General features: G+C 36.6%; 1 protein-coding gene across 1 annotated transcript; it reads right to left on the bottom strand.

The window, feature by feature from the left end:
• Positions 1-17,108: 17,108 nt before the first annotated feature.
• Positions 17,109-18,218, bottom strand: LOC145140224 (protein FAR1-RELATED SEQUENCE 1-like). The gene is made up of 4 exons (XM_079073789.1): positions 17,712-18,218; positions 17,644-17,655; positions 17,506-17,561; positions 17,109-17,298 (listed from the first exon to the last, which is right to left on the bottom strand). The coding sequence occupies exons 1-4, from the start codon at positions 18,216-18,218 to the stop codon at positions 17,109-17,111; spliced, it is 765 nt and encodes a 254-aa protein (XP_078929915.1).
• Between the last annotated feature and the right edge of the window lie 2,039 nt (positions 18,219-20,257).

Genomic DNA, 20,257 nt, shown 5'->3' with positions numbered 1-20,257 from the left:
CTGAATTAACATTTAAAGATTTCAAACTAGGATCCTCATTCCTAATTACTTCAGAGGGTGGCAAAGATGGATTAGAAAGTGATTTAGGCTTCCATTGAAGTTTAGGTTTTACAACATTCTCTTGTAGTTTTGAAATAGATTTCTTAGGAGTTTGCACAAAGCTTCTGGATGTTCTACCAGAAGTGGTTGAAGATCTAGAATTGCTTTTTGACGAAACCGATCTTGGCAGAGCCTTGTTCGTTTTTGGCAAGCTCTTTTGAGTTTTGTTGATAAAAACCTTTTTATTCTTTTGAAAAACAGCTCTTTTTCTACTTCGGTCATCTTTCCAATCATCAATTCGAGAACAATTTCTTGAAGATTTTCTAATTAAAGACCTTCCTCGAGATTCGTTCTCTCCTCTTGGTGACAGATAGTTCACAAAGATCCTGTTATGGCAATTCCTAGCTATGTGACCACCAACGCCACAATTAAAACAAGTCTGTTTATTATTTGAACTTGTGCTACATTTATCAGATTTATTTTCTTGATGGACACTCTTACTTTTCTCAGAGGAGCATACATGAGAGACAGATTGTGATATAAGTGAGGGTGCCTCAGAAGGTATGACATGTGGAATTGATGATTTTTCATGAGAATTGCCAGCATCAGAATTACCAAAAAGTTCATCAAACATATCAAAGAAATTGAATTCAACAGAATCAGAAATAGGAACATCACACAAAATACTATCACTCTTAACATCAGAATCACAAATAGGAATAGAAACATCAGAAATAGGAACAGAAACAGAAACACCAACTCCATGCTTTGCCTGATCTAAAGGATGATCTGCAGAGGAAGAAGAAGCGTCAGTACTTTCAACATTTATAAATCCTCCTGAAACGAAGCCAGATGGATTGCCATAAATCATAAAAGATTCATTGGCAATCTCATCTTTGGACAAGGGTTGATACTGATAGGTATGATTATATGGAGGAGGCACGCTATCATATCCTAAACCCTTAGACTGATTTCGTTTAAAATCCATGCAGTGATCAATCATGGTGGCAACTACCTCGCTTGATCCATCAAATTTTTGAAAAGAAAAGTTTGTAGAATTAAACCTTTCCTTTAATGTATCAAGCTCGGCAGTTAGCGCATCATTTTGTCTTTTAACATAATTGTACAGTTCACATTTCTCACTGTACTCTGCCTGGATTCTTCTAAAATCGTTTATCTTAGCTTCTAATTAGACTTTAAGAGGATTTTGTCCTTTCCTAAGTTGGTAGCCCTCATATCTAAGGTCCTCTACTTCTCTACGCAATAATTGGACTTCATCACGAAGAACTTTAACATATTCTTTACATGCATAAGAACAGGATGGTAGGGTTACCTCGCTTCTCTTAGGCTCAGAAGAAGTAGACGTCATGAAAGCAAACTGCAGCTCCATCATTTCTGCCTCAGGATCAGCTTCATCAGTCTTTAATGAGGCATCATCGATCTGAGCAAGGTGAGAATTTTCTGGCCCTGAAATGTTCAAAGCCTGAATCTGGTTCTCCCAGTCAAAAGACTGAGCGACCATAGCGGTCTCACCATTAGCTGCAGCACCTGCACGGTTGTTTCCCACTGCTACCATCATTCTGTTGTTGTTGACCCCGCGATCTGGTTTAGGACATTCACGAGCAAAGTGACCCGGCTCGTGGCAGTTGAAACATCTCAGCGTGCTCTTGTTGAATCCCACCTTCTTGTCAGCATTCATGCCCCAATTGCTCTTCCCAGTCTTCTTAGCAAACTGCTTGGCCCTGAAAACAGCCATAGCAATCTTCCACGTGATGTCCATCTCTTCTACGTCTTCAGGATGAATCTGGTCCAGGTCAGCAAATGACAGCTGAGGTGGAAGCTCTCCAGCTACAAAAGCATTATAGCAGTTAACAAGCCCAGTAGTTAGAGCCAGATTTTCATCAGTATCCTTAGGGTTTGAGGAAGAGGCTACAGTAGGTACATTTGGGGAAGGAACAACTTGTGGGGAGATAAATGGTTGATTCTGAGGATGAGGAATAGGTGATGCAGCAGCGAAGGTCTGAATTTGAGGTGGTTTAGCAGTAAACCCTTGACCTGAAGAGGACATGATTGAGGAAAGAGCATTGTTGGATGAGATCCCAAGATTTTTAGTAGAGTATGAGCTCACGTGATTGATCTCTCTCTGTTTGTCATCAATATCACAAGATTTGATGATTGCCATGGTTTCAGCAAGAGTGAGGCGGTTTAGATCCTTAGTCTTCTTGATCACAGCAACATTCATATCCCATGATCTGGGAAGAGCATTGAGAAGTTTTTTGTTGATTTCTGACTTGGTCAAGTAAATCCTAGATATGTTCATATCAGTTGTGAGAGTTGTGAACCTCTGCAATTGAGCCTCAAGAGTCTCTCCTGGAATGTAGTTGAACATGTTGAACTTTTGTCTCAACATGTCCTGGCGACTCTCCTTCATATCCTCATTGCCCTCATAAACTTCAATTAGGGCTTCCCATAGATCTTTAGCTGAAGTGTACTCACAAAAACCTTGAGCAATATCAGGAGATAATGCCATGGTTAAAGTGGCTAAAGCTCTTTCTTGCTCTTCTATTTTCTCAAACTCCTCATCAGTGTAGTTTTCAACCTCCTTGTCAATCACTTGGCCTGCAACTGTCGTAGTGATTCTAATAGGGCCTCTAAGAATGCTTCTCCATACCTTAAAGTCCTTCATTTTGATGTACTTTTCAATTCTATACTTCCATTCGGGGAAACCATCCGCAGACATCAATCTTGGAATTCGTGTGGTGGTGCCCATAACAGCGTCAAGTTCATGGAAATGATTTTGACCTTGAGAATCCATTTGAGATTAAGCAAATTAAGCAAATTAAGTTCAAAATTTTAGTTTACAGTTGAAAGGGTTTACGACTGTAAACCGAGTTTATGGTCCAGATGATTTCGACCGTAAACGGAGTTTACGGTTCTGAGCTTACGACCGTAAACTGTGTTTACGGTTGAACAGTTTACGGTTTGTGAGTTTCCGGTTTATGTGTTTACGGTTCTCGAAACTTGGTTTACGGTTTATGAAGATTCAGTGTTTACGATTCTTGATGTTTTTGATTCAACAACCGTAAATGGAGTTTACGGTTGACAGCAAACTCCCAGAAAACCCTTATGAACACGATTTTTCAGTAGAAACGATTCCCTTCACTACGTAAACACTAACAGCAGGTTCGAACTTCAAAGATATCGATTGAAATAGCCCAAAAATCGATTGAAAGAAGATTTAACACCGGTTTTTGCTCTGATACCAATTGTAAGGTCCAAATATGGATCTTTACCAGTAGTTAAGCAACAATCAATCACAGAATAAGAGTAAGATGAAAAGAAATCAAGCTTGCACACGATTATATTGAGAAAATCGTCTGGTACAACTCGATAGGACTGTATGGCATCAACAACCACTAAAAGACTAACACCTCCTCTATATATACAAGACACGATCATAAACTGGGTTTGCGACCGTAAACAGAGTTTACGGTCGTAAACGTGTTTACGGCCGTAAACAGAGTTTACGGTCGTAAACACACAAAAAGTTCAACAATCAACAAACAACCCATAAACACTATAACAGACTCATTCTGAACACAAAACAATGAAAGCCTAGACCAAACCATTTCCAGGGTCCTTCAGATTTGGTTTTGGAACGAAGTATGATTTATCTTTTGATTTAACCACTTCCACAATTCACGATTCCTCTCCTTAGCCAACAAATGCACTAAGGTATCCTTAGAATATCAATTCTGATATGGTTCCATAATCACTAAGATAATCATAAAACAAGATACACAAGTACTCTCCCATCTCTTCAGATTGGAGAAACTTTTATCTTTCTGCCTTATTTGATTCTTCTTATTCATTCTGCCATATATTGAAACTTTTCCAATGTTTCAGAATTACACTTAAACTTGTAAGCATAATCATATTTACTAAACTTTAGTAAATCACAACGAATAATTTTATCAACCTTTGTGGTGGATCTGACTAGTGCACAACCTAATGTACCCGATCCTTTAGTCCTTCGCTTGACTCACATGCGAATGTGATCAAGGAATTAGTCTTAATTTACCAAAGATGAAAAATCTCATTCATCACACAATACAACTTGCATGATTCCAAATTTCTATCCAACTGAAACCTTGGGTGATGAGAATCTTTCCTTATTTGATAAATTATGACACTACCACAAACGAAAGAATCAAATTCATTTTTCCAATATTGCTTATCAATGGAAACATATAAAAAACAATTTTTCACAAATGCCTTTGTAAGGATACTTAAAATAAATAAAATCAAAACTTTTCTTTTATTTTAAAACTTGCGGAAAAACTTATCCTTACAATGCAAATTCATATGAAAACTTTATTGTTATCTATTCCTAAGCAATATCTCATAACTCTTATGCAGTGGCTCAAAATTTTGGTCATCGAACCATGCGATCAGAATCAGCACACCTTTTCTTTAAGCTTCCTTTGATTCTTCAAAAACATCAAAATGTAATTACACTACATCATGTATTAAGAATCTCCAAAAGAGACTTAATAGAGTTAGATAGCGGACTTTACCTGAAGTAGAGTCAAACTTTTGACTTTACCATCCTTATGAGGTTTCAGGTAAATTCAGCAGCTTCGCAACCAATGCCCCTTTCCTTTGGCAATGGGCACATATAGACTCTTTGGGAAGTCGATCTTCTAATCAAATTTTCTTTACCAGTGTTCCATATCATTGTTGATTCAGCATCACCAAGCAAATAGATAAGATCATTAAAGGGTCATGTCGTGATCTGTCATCAGGTAGTGACTGAAGAACCAAGTCAACAGCCAGCTACCTCGAGACTTTGACACCCGACTCTCCCGGCTTGTCAATATGTGACTTAATCTCCAAGACCTACGCACATATAGACTTTGTTTGCCAATAGGGATTGAGTGACTTAGAACTTATCAAGTCTTGAAACTTGTGGGATAGGGAGATTTATTGGAGGAGGTGGAGGAAGTGAAGTATGATTTCCATTCCCATTAGTGCTCAATAAAGGGATTAGTCTTTCACCTTGATTGCCTTTTAGGATATCATCTTCATTAGGAAGCTTGTTCCTAAAGATATGGGAAGATCATAGTTGTCTAAACTAGACATCTATAAGGGAGAAATTCAAGTTAGTTGATTTAAAGTCCTTAATATAACACCCAATTTGAAATATTAAGGCTAGGATCCAACAACCTATTTATAACTGGAAGAGGGATGTCGTAATCCGAGTAATAAAATAGTTGAAGGTAGGTAAATGACGATTTACCAATTTCCACCATGAAAAACGAAATATAATTAAGTTTTAATTGGATTTGAAACTCCTAGATCTTTTGAGATACATTGAACTTTCAATGGCATGTTTGAATCTCGATTGTGCCCTCTCAAATTTGTGACTGGGATGCCGAGGATCACAAACAAGGTGTGAATAACCATGCAAATTGACTTGGTACCCTTAACTTTATCACCTAATCGATGTGTCGGTTAACCACACACACTCCACCGATCTATAATAAAGTCAAGTTACCCTTTGCCACTCTTACTAGTTCTTATTAGTGTGTCGGTTAACCACACACGCTCCACTAACGACTTGGTAAGGTACAAAGTGTAATTTCATGGGTTAGCACCTATTTCACATTTTCCTAAGTAACTAAGATCGGGAATTTATAAGTGTTTAGTTACTTAGTATTTATCATTATACTTTTAATTAAGGGAGAATTATAGTCCTTTCCTACCCGTTCGGCTAACGACCCTCCACCAGTCAAGGAAGCGGTGGGTGAGAGTGGACACCCATTAAACTGCCATTTTATAGGCGGTAACCTTATACCCCCCTTATAGATCGGCTTCGTGAATGAGGCCTACTAATGGTAAGATTGACTTTATCTTATACATATCTATATAATTAAAATTATAATAATAGTATAAGGGTGTATTTTAAACATTTAAAATACTTTGTGGTTTAATCTATTAATTAAACTATACTCTTAATTTAATTAAACTTAAACCATGTCTTTATGGAATTATTAACTCTTTTAAGTAAACACTTTAACTAATTTAATGAAGTCCATAAAGTTTGAATTTTAACTTTTAAAATTGTAGAGTTTGGAATTAAAGCATTAATGTGTGTGAGACTTTACAGATTCCAAAACTTGAGGGCAAGTTTTGAAACTATTCAAAACCTTTCATTTCATAACTTATGAGTTTAATTGTTCATTAAAATGAAGACTCTTCATTTTTATGTAACCTCTTATTCTTTAATAACACTTTTAAAGAAGTGACTCTTAAACATCCATAACTTGAGGACAAGTTATGGAGTCATAAAATAGTTTAATGAAAAAAAAAACTCTTCATTTTTGTGTAACCTATGGCACTTTTATGAGTTTTAAGATTCATAAATGTGACATTTCATGTGACTTGAAGACAAGTTACAAAAACATATTTTATGAACTCCTTTTAGATTAATTTGGATCAAAAACAACTAAAACACAATTTTTTTCATTAATCTAAACTTACTCATAAATCAAGGAAACATAAAAAACTTTTGGTAATCCATAATTTGAGGACAAGTTATGGACTCCTTACAATTTCATTGAGATCAAGAATTATAATAACAAACAATTTGTACATAATTCCTATGATCTACCAAAACTCACAAGCATGAACATTCACAATCAACAATTTTCAAGAATTACATAAACATATATAAACTTGAAACTTTGATTATAGCATTGAAATTGGTTTAACATAATCATTACCACATTAAAAACAGGTTTTATAAGACCAAAACAGTCAAAGGTAATGATTCTAGACCAATTCCAGCACCAAAACTCGAAGATATGCTGTTTGGGGGTCCAACTCGTCGAGTGCACGAACCAACTCGGCGAGTTGGATGCATTTTGTCTTGGACTCGTCGAGTCCCTTCATGGACTCGTCGAGTCCCCCGTCCAGACAGCACAATACTTTGCTTTTTAAGCAGTTTACATCAAGTATAAGTGAAAACAAACCATGGCTCTGATACCACTGTTGGGCTTTGAGCATTCTAACACTCCTATGGTGTACATGCAACCCTAAATACCTTGGATCTATGTTTTCTCTATTATACATGCAAATATCAATTTCCAAAGTATTTATCCCAACTAGCATATTATGAAGTACAAGTAATATAGAAACTAGTAGAAATACATACCTCTTTGTTGGTGCTTGATTCCATGGAGCTCAAGAGCCTAGTGCCCCAAATGTAACACCTCAAATGGTTCACACAACACCATGAACATTTGGAATAACCATAAGAGAAGATATGAGTTCATAGAAATTAGCTTGCCCTCTCATTATTATGCACTAGTGCCAATTTCACCAACCAATGGGGTCTTTATATAGTGTGCACATTAGGGTTACACCATGTAACCCATGACTTTACCCATTCCTTATGCTCCATGGGTTTTAACCTCCATGGAGTATCCATGGGCCACCACATGGGTTAAACCAAACATAAGGAATCATGGATCATAAGCCCACATATATAAGAATCAATGATTTACACAATCAATCCCCATATATTTAATTAGTCTCTTTTTGATCACTAAATTAATTCCAAATTAATTCTTGATCAATACTAATTAAATAATATGATTTCATATTAATATATTAGAACTTATAATATATTAATATGTCACAAATATCTTCTTCTCATTAAAAGGTCTACCCAAATGTTCTGATGCCATGCAACCCAAATGGACCATGCCGGGTCGGGTCAAGTATATACCAATTATAGTTATGGACTTAGACACTAATCCAACAGGTATATGAAGCACTATGTGGGCGTAAATGTCGTATTCCATATTGTTAACGTGATGTAAGACAGAAAGTCCTTGGTGGTCCTGAAATGATTCAAGACACCACTAATAAAATTAAAATTGTACAAGAAAGAATGAAAGCGGCCCAGGATCGACAAAAGTCCTATGCAGTAAAGAGAAGACGACCTATAGAACTCCAGGTGGATGAATTCGTAATGCTGAAGGTATTCCCATGGAAAGGCATTGTGTGATTTGGGAAGAAAGGAAAATTAAGTCCTAGAATTGTTGGACTTTTCAAAATTTCTAGAGAAATGGTAAAGAAGCATACCGCTTGGAAATTGTCGGAAGATTCGACAGGTATTCATGATGTGTTTCATGTAAGTTATCTGTGTAAATGTTTAAGCATATATGATGAAATGGTCCCGTTATCCGAGGTAAAACTGGATAATAAATTAAGATATGTAGAAGAGCCTGAAGAGATCGTAAATGAAAGAACGACTGAATTACGTAATAAAGAAGTGGAATTGGTGCTTGTCAAGTGGAAACACCATCGAGGCCCAAATTATACTTGGGAAAATAAGAACGAGATAAGAACAAAATATCCCCATTTGTTTTAATCGTTGTGATTTCGGGGATGATATCCTCAAAAGGAGGAGGTATTTGTAACATACACGTTCAGTTATCGTGTTTTGTAGTTTTAAAAAAAATAATATTATGAAATATTATATGATATTGAGCATTGATTTCTAACGAATAGTTTTTACTAGAAATGAAAAAAACAAACTATATTTAGCATCACTTGGAAAATATTGGAAGTCTTATGAGATTCCAATCAAAAGTCAAATATTGAAATTTAAAGAAAATATAAAATTTGAAATAAGTAAAATTTTATTATTGACAGTTGTAGATAATTTTGTTAGAAACATTTAGGCGAAAACGTAATCGAAATCTTAGTTATAACGAAGAAGTTATGACCAATCGAAGATCCGCGACAAAACCGGCAAACACTATTTAGCGTAAAAAGTGAGTTTTAGATAAGCTACTTTTTAGCCTTAGTTATCTAAATGAAATTCATAGTACTCGTTAAACCGAGAATTTTCATAAAAAGAACGCCCAAATATGACTTCGTATGAGGAAGTTATGATTTTTCTAAGTTTCAGAATAGTAGTAAACAGCTAACAACTCGAAATAAAGAACGAGTGATTTTTATCCGACGCAACCTAAACGAGAATCGAAGGTCTCGTCAATAGTAGTAAAACGGTAAAAACACAGATGAAAACGGACGTCGGATGAAGAAGTTATGAATTTTTAACGGACTTTTCCTGTCCCGGCCTGTTAAAATATAATATTAAAAATAAAGTCAAAATTAGCCGACGGAGTCTAAACTTAAGTTGTAGATTATAATCTCGCCTATGTGTGCATATAAAGAACATCGAAAACGGAGCTCGTATGCGAAAGTTATGGATTTTTGAAGATAGGGGCACAAAAACTGAGAAATCTCACATGGATAAGGTCAAAATTCAGACACGTCACTCGGATCCTCGCAGATTGCCCCGTGTCTGACCCGTGTGTCGCAACCCCTCGCATCTGATAGCGCGGCCGGGTCCGAGACCGACACGTGTCCGACGCGTGTTGCGTCCGAGCTCTGACGCCTGGCACCCTCGCATGCGAGCCAAGTGCCCCTCCTCGGTCCGAAGTTCAGCCTATAAATAAAAGGGTGCGAACCCTCCTGGCTAATGTTAGAAAATTAACACTTTTTACCCCTAAAACCGATTTTTTTGCTATTCCAACTTCCCCGAAGCCCCGGGATCATACCCAACACCCGAAAAACGTTCCGAAGTGGCCGAAGACCCTGAAAAATTTATCTTTCGGTTTTGAAGCTCAACCCTTGCAAGGCCCGATTTTCAATAAAGCTCCTGGTTTTCATCTAAGAAACTTATTTATTAGAACGAAGTGTTGCCCAAATTACTATTTTAACCTCCGGTTATTTCATGGTGAGTTCAATATATAGGAACAATTGTATGTTATGTGTTATATATGCTACATGCTTTTCCATGTTATTTTCCTGTGTTATTATTTCGTGCTATTTTGATAGCAAAGTTGTACCTTAAGCCATGTGATCAGTGAAAGGACTTAGATTCACAGTGGTATTGGTATGTAGCCTCTGGCCGTGTAGAGCATGTCTCGTAAGAGAATGACTTCTACCACTATGGCATTGGTAGAAGGTTAGATAGGGTTAAAAGCCTGCAAAATCTACCAAAATGTTAATCAGAAATTGTATGTCTTCTGTGCCATTTGTGCCGAAGCTTTATTGATGTATATTAAGTATTGAAATTGTTATGTCTCATTAATTGTATATCTTTGAATCAAATCATCGATTGATATGGAAAGCTTGTCACATGATTCACATATGCCTTTGTTGTTCCTTGTTCCTCTTCGCTTCTGCCACATTGATGTATATATATGGCATAACATTATATTGTATCTATTATTGATCTCACTAAGCGTCACCAATTATCCCTCTCAGTGTTTAACCATTGCAGGTAATAAGGATCCAGTATAGACATATACTGTTAGAAGATTTTGAATAGATAATACTATTACTTTTGTAATTAGTGTTCATGTATTTATAAAACTATAATATCCTGGGTAGTTATGTAATAAACATAACACTTTGTAATAGTATTATTAGTCGGTTTGTATCCAATCTTTTGTAATAAGACCATCAATGTGAAATATAATATGTATATGAATATGCATGTAGCATGTTTTGGAGTAACTTGGAGTAATAATGTTAAATTACGAAAGGGGTCCTTTCAAACACTACTGTTGTGGTTCAAGAAAGTTCTGATGAAGGGGACGATGGTGATGTACTGACTGTTTGCACATCAAGTTCTGATGATGCTTGGGTCTTGGATTCTAGAGGATCCTATCACATGATGTATAGTCGTGACTGGTTCGACTCCTTCAAAGAGTGGGATGGCACGGTCAAGATGGATGACGATTGGGTGAGGACTATCAAAGGTAGTGGCACGATACAGATGAAGATGCACGATGGCATGGTCAGGAAGTTAGATTGTTGGTATGTTCTAGAACATCAAAAGAATTTAATCTCTCTTGGTACATTGGCTAAGAATAGGATGAGGTACGCTGCTGATGGTGATCGGGTAAAAGTGACCAAAGGTTCTCTTGTTATAATGAAAGGGAAGATGAATTGTGGAGGGATCTATATCCTAGAAGGCAGTACGATTATAGGAATGGTGGCTATCTCCCAATCCTTGTATGAAAGTGATGACAAGACAGAGTTGTGGCATCATAGGTTGGGGCACATGAGTGAGAAGAGCATGTCGGTTCTAAGTAAACAAGGACTGCTTGGTGGAGAGGCTACAGGAAAGATAAAGTTTTTTGAAGCTTGCGTTAAGGGAAAGCATCGCAAAGTGAAGTTCAGTACCAGTCAACACACAAGAAAGGAAATCCTAGAGTAAGTTCACTCAGATCTGTGGGGTCCTACACCAGTGAAGTCTCAAGGAGGATGCTCATACTTTCTGATGTTCATTGATGACTATTAAAGGAACGTTTCGTTGTACTTTATGAATACCAAAGAAGAGGTGTTTGGGAAGTTCAAAGAGTGGAAGACCATGGTTGAAAAAAGGACTGGAAAATAGGTCAAGACTCTAAGGACTGATAATGGGTTGGAGTTCTACAATGCTCCATTTGACAATTTATGCAAGGCAGAAGGTATAGTGAGGCACCGCACTATACGACACACACCACAGCAAAATCGAGTGGCAAAATGGATGAACCAAGCACTCATGCAGAGTACAAGGTACATGCAAAAATTTTCTATCTTATCCAAGCAATCCAGGGCGGAAGCAGTTCACACTTCTTGCTATCTGATGAACAGATCACCACTAACTGCTATTGACTTGAAGACTCCTCAATAGGTTTGGTGTGAGAATCCCTCTGACTATTATGGTTTATGTGTATTTGGATGCCCCACATATGCTCATGTGAACGATGGTAAACTTGAGCCAAGGGCAATGAAGTGCATATTTCTCGGATATGCGACGGGAGTACGAGGTTATCGACTATGGTATATAGAAAAAGGAAGAACTCCTAAATTTATCATGAGAAGAGATGTGACCTTTGATGGATCTGTCATGGGTAACCATGAAAGAGGTGATACAAGTCAATCAGGGAACAAAGATCAGGGTGCTATCCAGAAGGTGGAGTCTGCAACTCAAACTCCAGACAGAGTTGTGATAAGTGATAAAGAGCAAGGCGGCAATGAACATACTAGACAAGATGAAACTCAAGAGCAACCTATGGGATCTTCCTCCAGTGGTGTTGCTGTCGGGAAGGATTATGGGTCTTAATCAATAGCAAAGAGAAGGTTAAGGAGGGTCATTCAACAACCTGATAGACATGTGGGATGTGTGAATTCAACTGAACTTGACCCCATTGCTTTTGCTTTAGCAACTAGAAAAGACATTGACACTGAGGAGCCTCAATCGTATAAATAAGATGTGGCGAGTAAAGAAGCTAATGATTGGTTGATGGCCATGAGTAAAGAAATGCAATCTTTAGAAGAAGGAAAGGATACCAGGAGTTGAACCAAATAGTTTCATGGCAAGGGTGGTAGCGAAAGGGTTTTCTCATAAATAAGGAGTTGATTATCACGAGGTGTTCTCAACAGTCATGAAGCACAAGACAATTCGGGTTCTTTTGTCCATGGTGAGTGCATTGGATTTGGATTTCGAGCAGCTCGATGTGAAAACTGCATTTCTTCATAGGAATTTAGAAGAGAAGATTTATATGTTCCAGCCAGAAGGGTTCCTTGATTCTAAGAAGGATCATGTATGTTTACTGAAGAAATCCATGTATGGGTTGAAGTAGTCTCCACGAAAATGGTACAAGAGATTTGAGTCATTCATGATCTCGAATGGCTACACTCAGAACTAGTTTAACAATTGTGTTTACTCAAATTAATTATCACCAGATTCTTACATATATATGTTGCTATATGTTGATGATATGCTCATCGCAGCCAAGGACATGGGTGGAATAAATGAGTTGAAAGTGACCCTGAAGAATGAGTTTGAGATAAAGGATTTGGGAGCAGCAATGAAGATATCGGGGATGGAGATTTAAATGGACAGAAGATTAGTGCGGTTATGTATTTCTCAACAAAAGTATATTGAGAAAGTCCTACAGTCCTTCAATTGTGATCAGTCCAAGCCAATTGGAACTCCTTTGGCGGCTAACTTTAAACTTGGTCAAAGCACTATACCCACTTCTAGTGAAGAGAGGAAATACATGAGTAGGGTTCCATACTCAAGTGTTGTTGGAAGTCTCATGTATGTACCCTACCTGATTTGGCTCATGCAATTAGTGTGGTTAGCACGTTTATGAGTAATCCAGGGAACACTCATTTGGAAGCTGTAAAGTGGATCTTCCGATACTTGAAGGGAACAACTGATGTTTTCTTGGTGTATGGAGCTAATACGAAGAGTGACTTGGTGGGATATGCTGACTCTGATTATGGTTGTGACTTGTTGAAGCGCAAGTCACAACATGCTACTTATTCACTTTATTCGGAAGTGCCATCAGTTGGAAGTCAATGTTACACGATACCGTTACTTTGTCTACAACTGAATCTGAGTACATGTACTTGACAGAAGGAATAAAGGAGGAGATATGGTTGCAAGGGCTTATTCAGAGTCTTGGTCTGAAGCTGTAAAAACATGTCTTGTATTGTGACAATCAAAGTGCATTAACTCTTGTAAAGAACCATGTATATCATGAGAAGACGAAGCACATGGATGTAAGGCTGAATTTCATTCGGGATATTCTGGAAGAAGAAAATTTTCAATACTGAAGATTGATACCAAGGTCAACCCAGCAGATATGTTGACAAAGTCGTTGCCCACTGAGAAGTTCAAGCTTTGCTTAGATTTGGTTGATTTTCGCAGGAGGTAGGTCCCTTTGGGGACGAATGGTGGGAAGGGAGAGGAAGTTCTTCTTCGAGGTGGAGTTCAGAGGATGCTAAAGTCAAGGTGGAGATTGTTAAATGTGACACGAGCATTTGGATCATATTCATGGAGAATTTGGAGCACTTGGACCTCAATGGAGAACTTGAGGTTAATGGAGGATGAGACCAAGGAACGGATCTTCTGAGAAAGGAATGGATCATCAAAAAAAGGAACGGATAAAGTGCCAAAGGAACGGATCATGTACAAGGGGTTTTGCAACACTTGGAAGAGGTTTGGAGCACTTGGAAGAGGTTTGGAGCACTTGGGAGGGATATGAAGCAACAAGGGGTCCTTGGTGCGCCATTTGAAAAAGGGATGGGCCAAGAGGCATGCTCTTGCACCATGGCACTCCCTCTTGCGCCATCTTGTTCTCCTCTTGCGCCATGATTCTTCTTGTTGTGCGATGCATGGCCTTATTGCATCATGCATGTGCCTGTTTCTCCATGGTGATATTTTTGCTCCAAGATTAGTGTTTGTGGACCACATTCTTGATGCTCGTACGCCATTTATATCCCTGTTTCACCATCTAGAGTTGCTGTTGCGCCACGAAGAAGCTGTTGCGCCATCATGGACCATCTTGGTACATGATGCACCATATTGATTTGTTTGTTGTGCCATGTAGATCCAAGTATGCCTAGAATATGATGATGCTCAAGAATGTTCCAGAATATGCTGCATGGCAGATTGTGATTGGTTGACACCTTTCATGGGCCAATGGGCTTGGCCCATTAGGGTTTTAGGTCTGATCCCTCAAGTATAAATAGGAATAATGCTAGGTCATTTTGTATCTTGAATTCTAGAGTGATAGGAGAATCTCTGTGTAATTGTACTTGTAACCTCTAGTTCAGAGCTCTAAAATAAAAGAATACTCCCCTCCTGCCCGTAGACGTAGGTCACCTTGACCGAACCACGTAAATACGGTGTCTTGTGTGCTTATACTTTTGCTAGTTATCCGTTTTTCTTTCCGACTTAAAACTTTTTCAAAAATACTAGGTTATATTTTTTAAATTTTTTGAAAAATTAATAAATTAAATTTAACCTAAAAATAAACCAATCATGAATTCAAGATAAGGATATCAAATTACTTGGAAAAATATTCGGTTTTATACAATTAAAACATTATTAAAGGTAATTATCATAATCAATTCATAAGATATTGATAAAACCGAATTTTATGGATCTGACAGCCCACCACGTTGTGGTAGAACAAAATCGCAGGTCACCATATCGTGGTGTCGGAACAGAATGACGATTCTATTTTGATACTCCTTGTTCAAGTTCAACGATTGTATCAATTCAATAGAAAACTAAACATACGCTCCGATACCACTTATGAGTATTATGCAAAATATATCATCCCTATGTGTGCATGCAACCCTAATGCTCGATCTATGTTTTCTCTAATTGAACATACAAATTTGAATAATAAAATAGAAACCCTAGAACACTAGCATATTTTCTAAAATACAAATAGGGTTAGGAGAAACATTCATTGATTGTTATTTAGTAATAACAATAAAAATCCTTGTGTTGTTGAAGCCTTGAGAGCAAGCGTCACAAATGTCACGCCTCTAGTGGTTCATACCCAACACTAGAAAAGGAAGATGGTTAAGACAGATGAGGGAGGCTAGAAAATTCAGTTGGCTCTTCACAATCATAGGTGTCCGAAAATTCTAGGGTTGAGGCTGTATTAATAGTGCAGTCAGGAAACCCTAGATAAGCCCAAATCCAATATTATCTTAAACGAGTAATTATCCACCTTCCTGTTTATCCACCATGTATAATTCTAGAAACCCTAAGGCCCATGCAAATCGCCCAAGCCTTATGGAGGGTTATAGATTGCCTCTTGTTCAACTATTGAATAATTGCACTTTAGTCCCTACACTTTCAATTCATTCCTTTCATGCCAAAATTAACTCCAATTAATTTATAATTAAATACTACCATGTCTAATTAATATATTATTCTCATAATATATTAACAAATTATTTATCTCAATTTATTAATCAAATAATAAATCAATCTCTGTCTCCAAAAGTCATCTTGTCTAGTTGGAAGTTATGAGGGCAACCCAAAAGAACTGTGCTACTATCAATTCAAGTATATACCAATTATAGTTATAGGCTTAGATACCTAATCCAACACTAACAGTTATAAAATGCCTTGTTCTTTGTACAATACGATATGATGTCGACAATCACATGTGATTATTAATATAATCACATATGATCTAAACAATCACATGTCATTAGCACAATATTGATTAAATCACATATGATTATAAACATTTTTTTATAATACATTTATATTGAATAACTTAAACATAATTTATATATCAATCGAATATGTGATTAAACATGTAAACATTAAAATAAACACATGTGATTAGAAAAATTATACAAAGACATAAACTCTTCTATAATGCTTTATTTGCACAATGGCCTGTGATTATGAATGTAATCACATATTATTTGGAAAATTATGTGTGATTATATTCATAATCATTTATGAAAGAATTAACATATGATTTCGACAAACACATGTGATTAAAAGATTCTTGATCAGAAATATTCAATCAGAAAGAATCACGTATGATTAATTTGCATCTATTATGAACAGTATATGATTTATACATCAATCACATGTGATTACAAAGATAAACATAGTTTGAATACTCAATCACATATGATTACCATATATAATATAGACAAACAGATTAAATCAACGACACTCACATATGATTATCACTTGTAATGGAAATTGAAAAACAAACTCAAATATGATTATTATCAATTGTTATGAACATATAATGCTTAAAAAATAGAAAACTAATAATCAAAAAATAAATCTCATAAAAATCAAATATGATTATGACTTAAAAAATCATATATGATTATCACTTCTTATGAACATAGTATATATACATCATTTTGTGCTACAAATCTGTTTGGACAAGTACAGCAATTGTGCGGTTCTCTTTTACCACACACTGAGCATTTTCTGGTGTTCTTTTGACTTTTCATAATTGATTTTTCAACTTCACCAATAAGCCTTTTCTTTCTACATCCTTTATTGTGTTGAACATATGGAACAAAAATCTCAACCTCTTCTAGTATGGTAATCTTATAAAGTCTCTCAACAACATTAGAATTTGTAATTCGTACTTCATTTGAAGAATTACTCTTCACATTATTCAACAAAAGCTATGTTTTTTTCAGCCAATGATGCTGATGTTCATCAAAAATACTTCATTGACTAGTTTAGTAACATCAGCATCATCTTCATCAAAACGATCTCTTGATAGTTGATAATTTGAAGATATTACATCCTTTCTCCATCTCTTAAGAATATATTTATCTGAAATTTCATCAAAAATTTTGTTCATCGATATTCTGAAAGCATGTCTACACAGTATACCAAAACGATTAAAATGTGCACAACTGCAGTTCACTTCTTTTTCAGCATATTTTAGTTCCACATGTAACAATACAAAATCACATATGATAATACATTAACCATCTGATTATACATGCACTTATAATCATATATGATTATACATGTACTTGCAATCATATGTACTTATAATCACATTTGATTTTAATCATATGTACCTATAATCACATCTGGAGTGGCACATATCATCATATGTGATTTTAATCACATGTACCTATAATCAAATCTGATTATAATCACATGTGATTTAAAAATTAATTTTTTCTATAATCACATCTGACTATAATCATATGTACCTGAAAACACATCTGATTATAACATTATTATAATATAAAAAATAAGGTATAATTAAAAAATAAAAAACCTTATATGTTGCTTTTTCTTCATGTTTATGGTTCATGTGCATAACTTTAAAAAGTTCCCATCCATCTCCCTTTCCTAAATCTTTAAGATCACAATACCATCCTCCTTTATAAATCACTTTTTGAACTTCAAAAAATAACTTGCTCGTGTTGACGTTTGTTGCACGTTCTTTTATCATACGGGGAGAATTCAAAGAATAATGTGCTCCATTAGTTTTATGATCAAGTTCACGTTGCGTATATCGTTGTTTTTGAATGGCATTGTCATAATTCTTCATAAAATTTAGAAGGAAATTTTCCATTTGTGAGTATGTATTGAAAATGGAATTGATACTCTCTGACCTTGATGTTGTCTTCATCAACCCACACATTGGAAAATCACTGAAATATACAGGTACCGATGCTTCCTTATTTTCAAAAACATCTTTAAACCACCTCTCATCTTCAAGATTAAATTCTTTCATCAACAGTTCCCAATTCCACTCAAAAACATCAGGCTCAATATACATGTCCCAAAACAAGCTTATTAAATCTTTTCTTGAAATCGATGATTTTAAGAAATTCCACAGATAATTGTAATAATCACATGTGATTCACATATTAATATTCAAATATAAAGGTAATAACAAGATCTCATAACTTAAAATGATTCAGTCACATGTTATTATAAACATAAAACAACAAACAATGTGTTTTAATCATATGCGATTAGAATCTGTTACAACAAAATAACAATTAATAACAATCTTGTAACACCGTAAATTTTACAAACAAATTTTTCATTTTAAAATCTCATAATTCTCATTAACGCATTTCACAAAAATCCTAAAGTATCCAATTATCAAAACACATATCCATAATTGTTGAATAAAAATCCAGGATCCTCGAAGCATAACTCCATCTCTTATGTACAATCAAGTCGGTGCCTTCCCGCGATTTTTAAAAGTACCTGAAAGACATAACACACAACATGGTAAGCACGAAGCTTAGTGAGTTCCCCAAAATACCACACACATCTCATTAGCCTCTCATGGCTATGCTCGAATAAGACCACTAGTCAATGTGTCTCAGTGGAACCCTCCGGTCCCACAACTCAGATGGACCCGCAGGTCCTAACTCAGTAAAGCTCAGAATAATACACAACATAAATCACAAAGACATAATGAATAATATCACAATACTCAATATAATCACATAAGACCCTACGGTCACACAAAGATTGCCACTCTAGGTAAGTATAGTGAGAAGACTCACCTCGAAAGCAAGCAAGGAAACTGAATACCCCTCGAACAGTCTAATCCCCGCCTACATGTAATAAGCATCTCTAATTAACACTTAAAGATCACAACTCTAAATAAACTCATGATAGCCCCTCTTTAACTCTTGGGATGGGTAAAGACCATTTCACCCCTCCATGACCTCTATCCCTCAAGTTTGACCAAACCCTAAAGTCATCAGAAGTCAACACTCGAGTCAACAGTCCATGTTGACCCAACTCGTCGAGTGCATCTATGCGACTCGTCGAGTCCATTCAGTTCCTCAGAACCCTCATGAAAGTCCAACTCAACTCGCCGAGTTGTCGCGTGTTTAGTGTCATCGGGAAAACCCTAGCCGACTCGTTGAGTCAGCTCATTGACTCGACAAGTCCATTCAGTCTGTATTCTCATTCAGATGTTTTAAGGCAGGTCTACCACTCCAAACACTAGATCTATTCTCCCAAGGCTCGAATGTCACGTAAAGCTTCGATCTTTACGTTCATGCATGTAATATTTGCTCCATAATGCCAATACAAGCTTCAACAAGGCTTTGGTGCTCATAGGATTGCCTCTAGCTCCATAAAGCTTGGGTCTTTGGGATCACAAGACCTCCTACAATCCAGATCTGAGGTTTCAACCTCAAGATATGCTCAAGGGACTCAATAACACAAGAAAGATGGGGAAAAGCCCTAGAACTCCCCCAAACTAAGATCTCACAAGAAATATGATCATGATAGCATCTTTTTACCTCAAACAGAAGCTATCCACTGAGAACCACTAGATCCAAATGCCCGTCCTTGCTCCATGCCCTAATGCTTTCCTCTTCTTCTCTCAAGGTGCACCAAAATGCTCAAGATGGCCTCTCCTTCTCACACAACACGCTACAACTCGATTAGGGTTCTTCACAATGCTCAAGGGTGATGAGGGAGGCAGAAATGAGGCTTAAGGCCCTTTAAATAGGACACAAACCTAGAGATTTAGGGTTTCTACACACAGCGCCAACTCGGCGAGTCGGCTCTCTGACTCGTCGAGTTGGTCATTAAACCCACGTGGCCAAAACCGTCTCCACTCGCTGAGTTGGGCACCCAACTTGTCGAGTTGCTCTGCCATAATGAATATAAATTACTTAAATATGATACCTGAAATTTCGGTATGTTACAATTCTCCCCCACTTGAATTAGATTTCGCCCTCAAAATCGCTCCGCAACAACACATAGATCGAACCCAATAAATCGAAAAGCACCACCGAAAGAATCTCATATCATAGAAAAAATTCCCTCCAAAGACACCCG

This window comes from Lactuca virosa, chromosome 9, assembly GCF_052849685.1.
Source record: "Lactuca virosa cultivar CGN04683 chromosome 9, Lactuca_virosa_CGN04683_v6, whole genome shotgun sequence".
In the NCBI taxonomy this organism is placed as follows: Eukaryota; Viridiplantae; Streptophyta; class Magnoliopsida; order Asterales; family Asteraceae; genus Lactuca; species Lactuca virosa.
Note: the sequence above shows the minus strand (reverse complement) of the source record. Positions and strands in the feature narration are given on the sequence as shown.

What these genes read in the sequence shown, in the direction of transcription:
- LOC145140224 (XM_079073789.1), bottom strand. Translation starts at nt 18,218, where the DNA reads ATGTATATTGAGCCTGATGTTTTTGAGTGGAATTGGGAACTGTTGATG. An exon ending in CACTCCAGATGTGATTATAG is followed by an intron (nt 17,299 to 17,505) that starts GTACATATGATT and finishes TATACTGTGTAG; the next exon opens with ACATGCTTTCAGAATATCGA.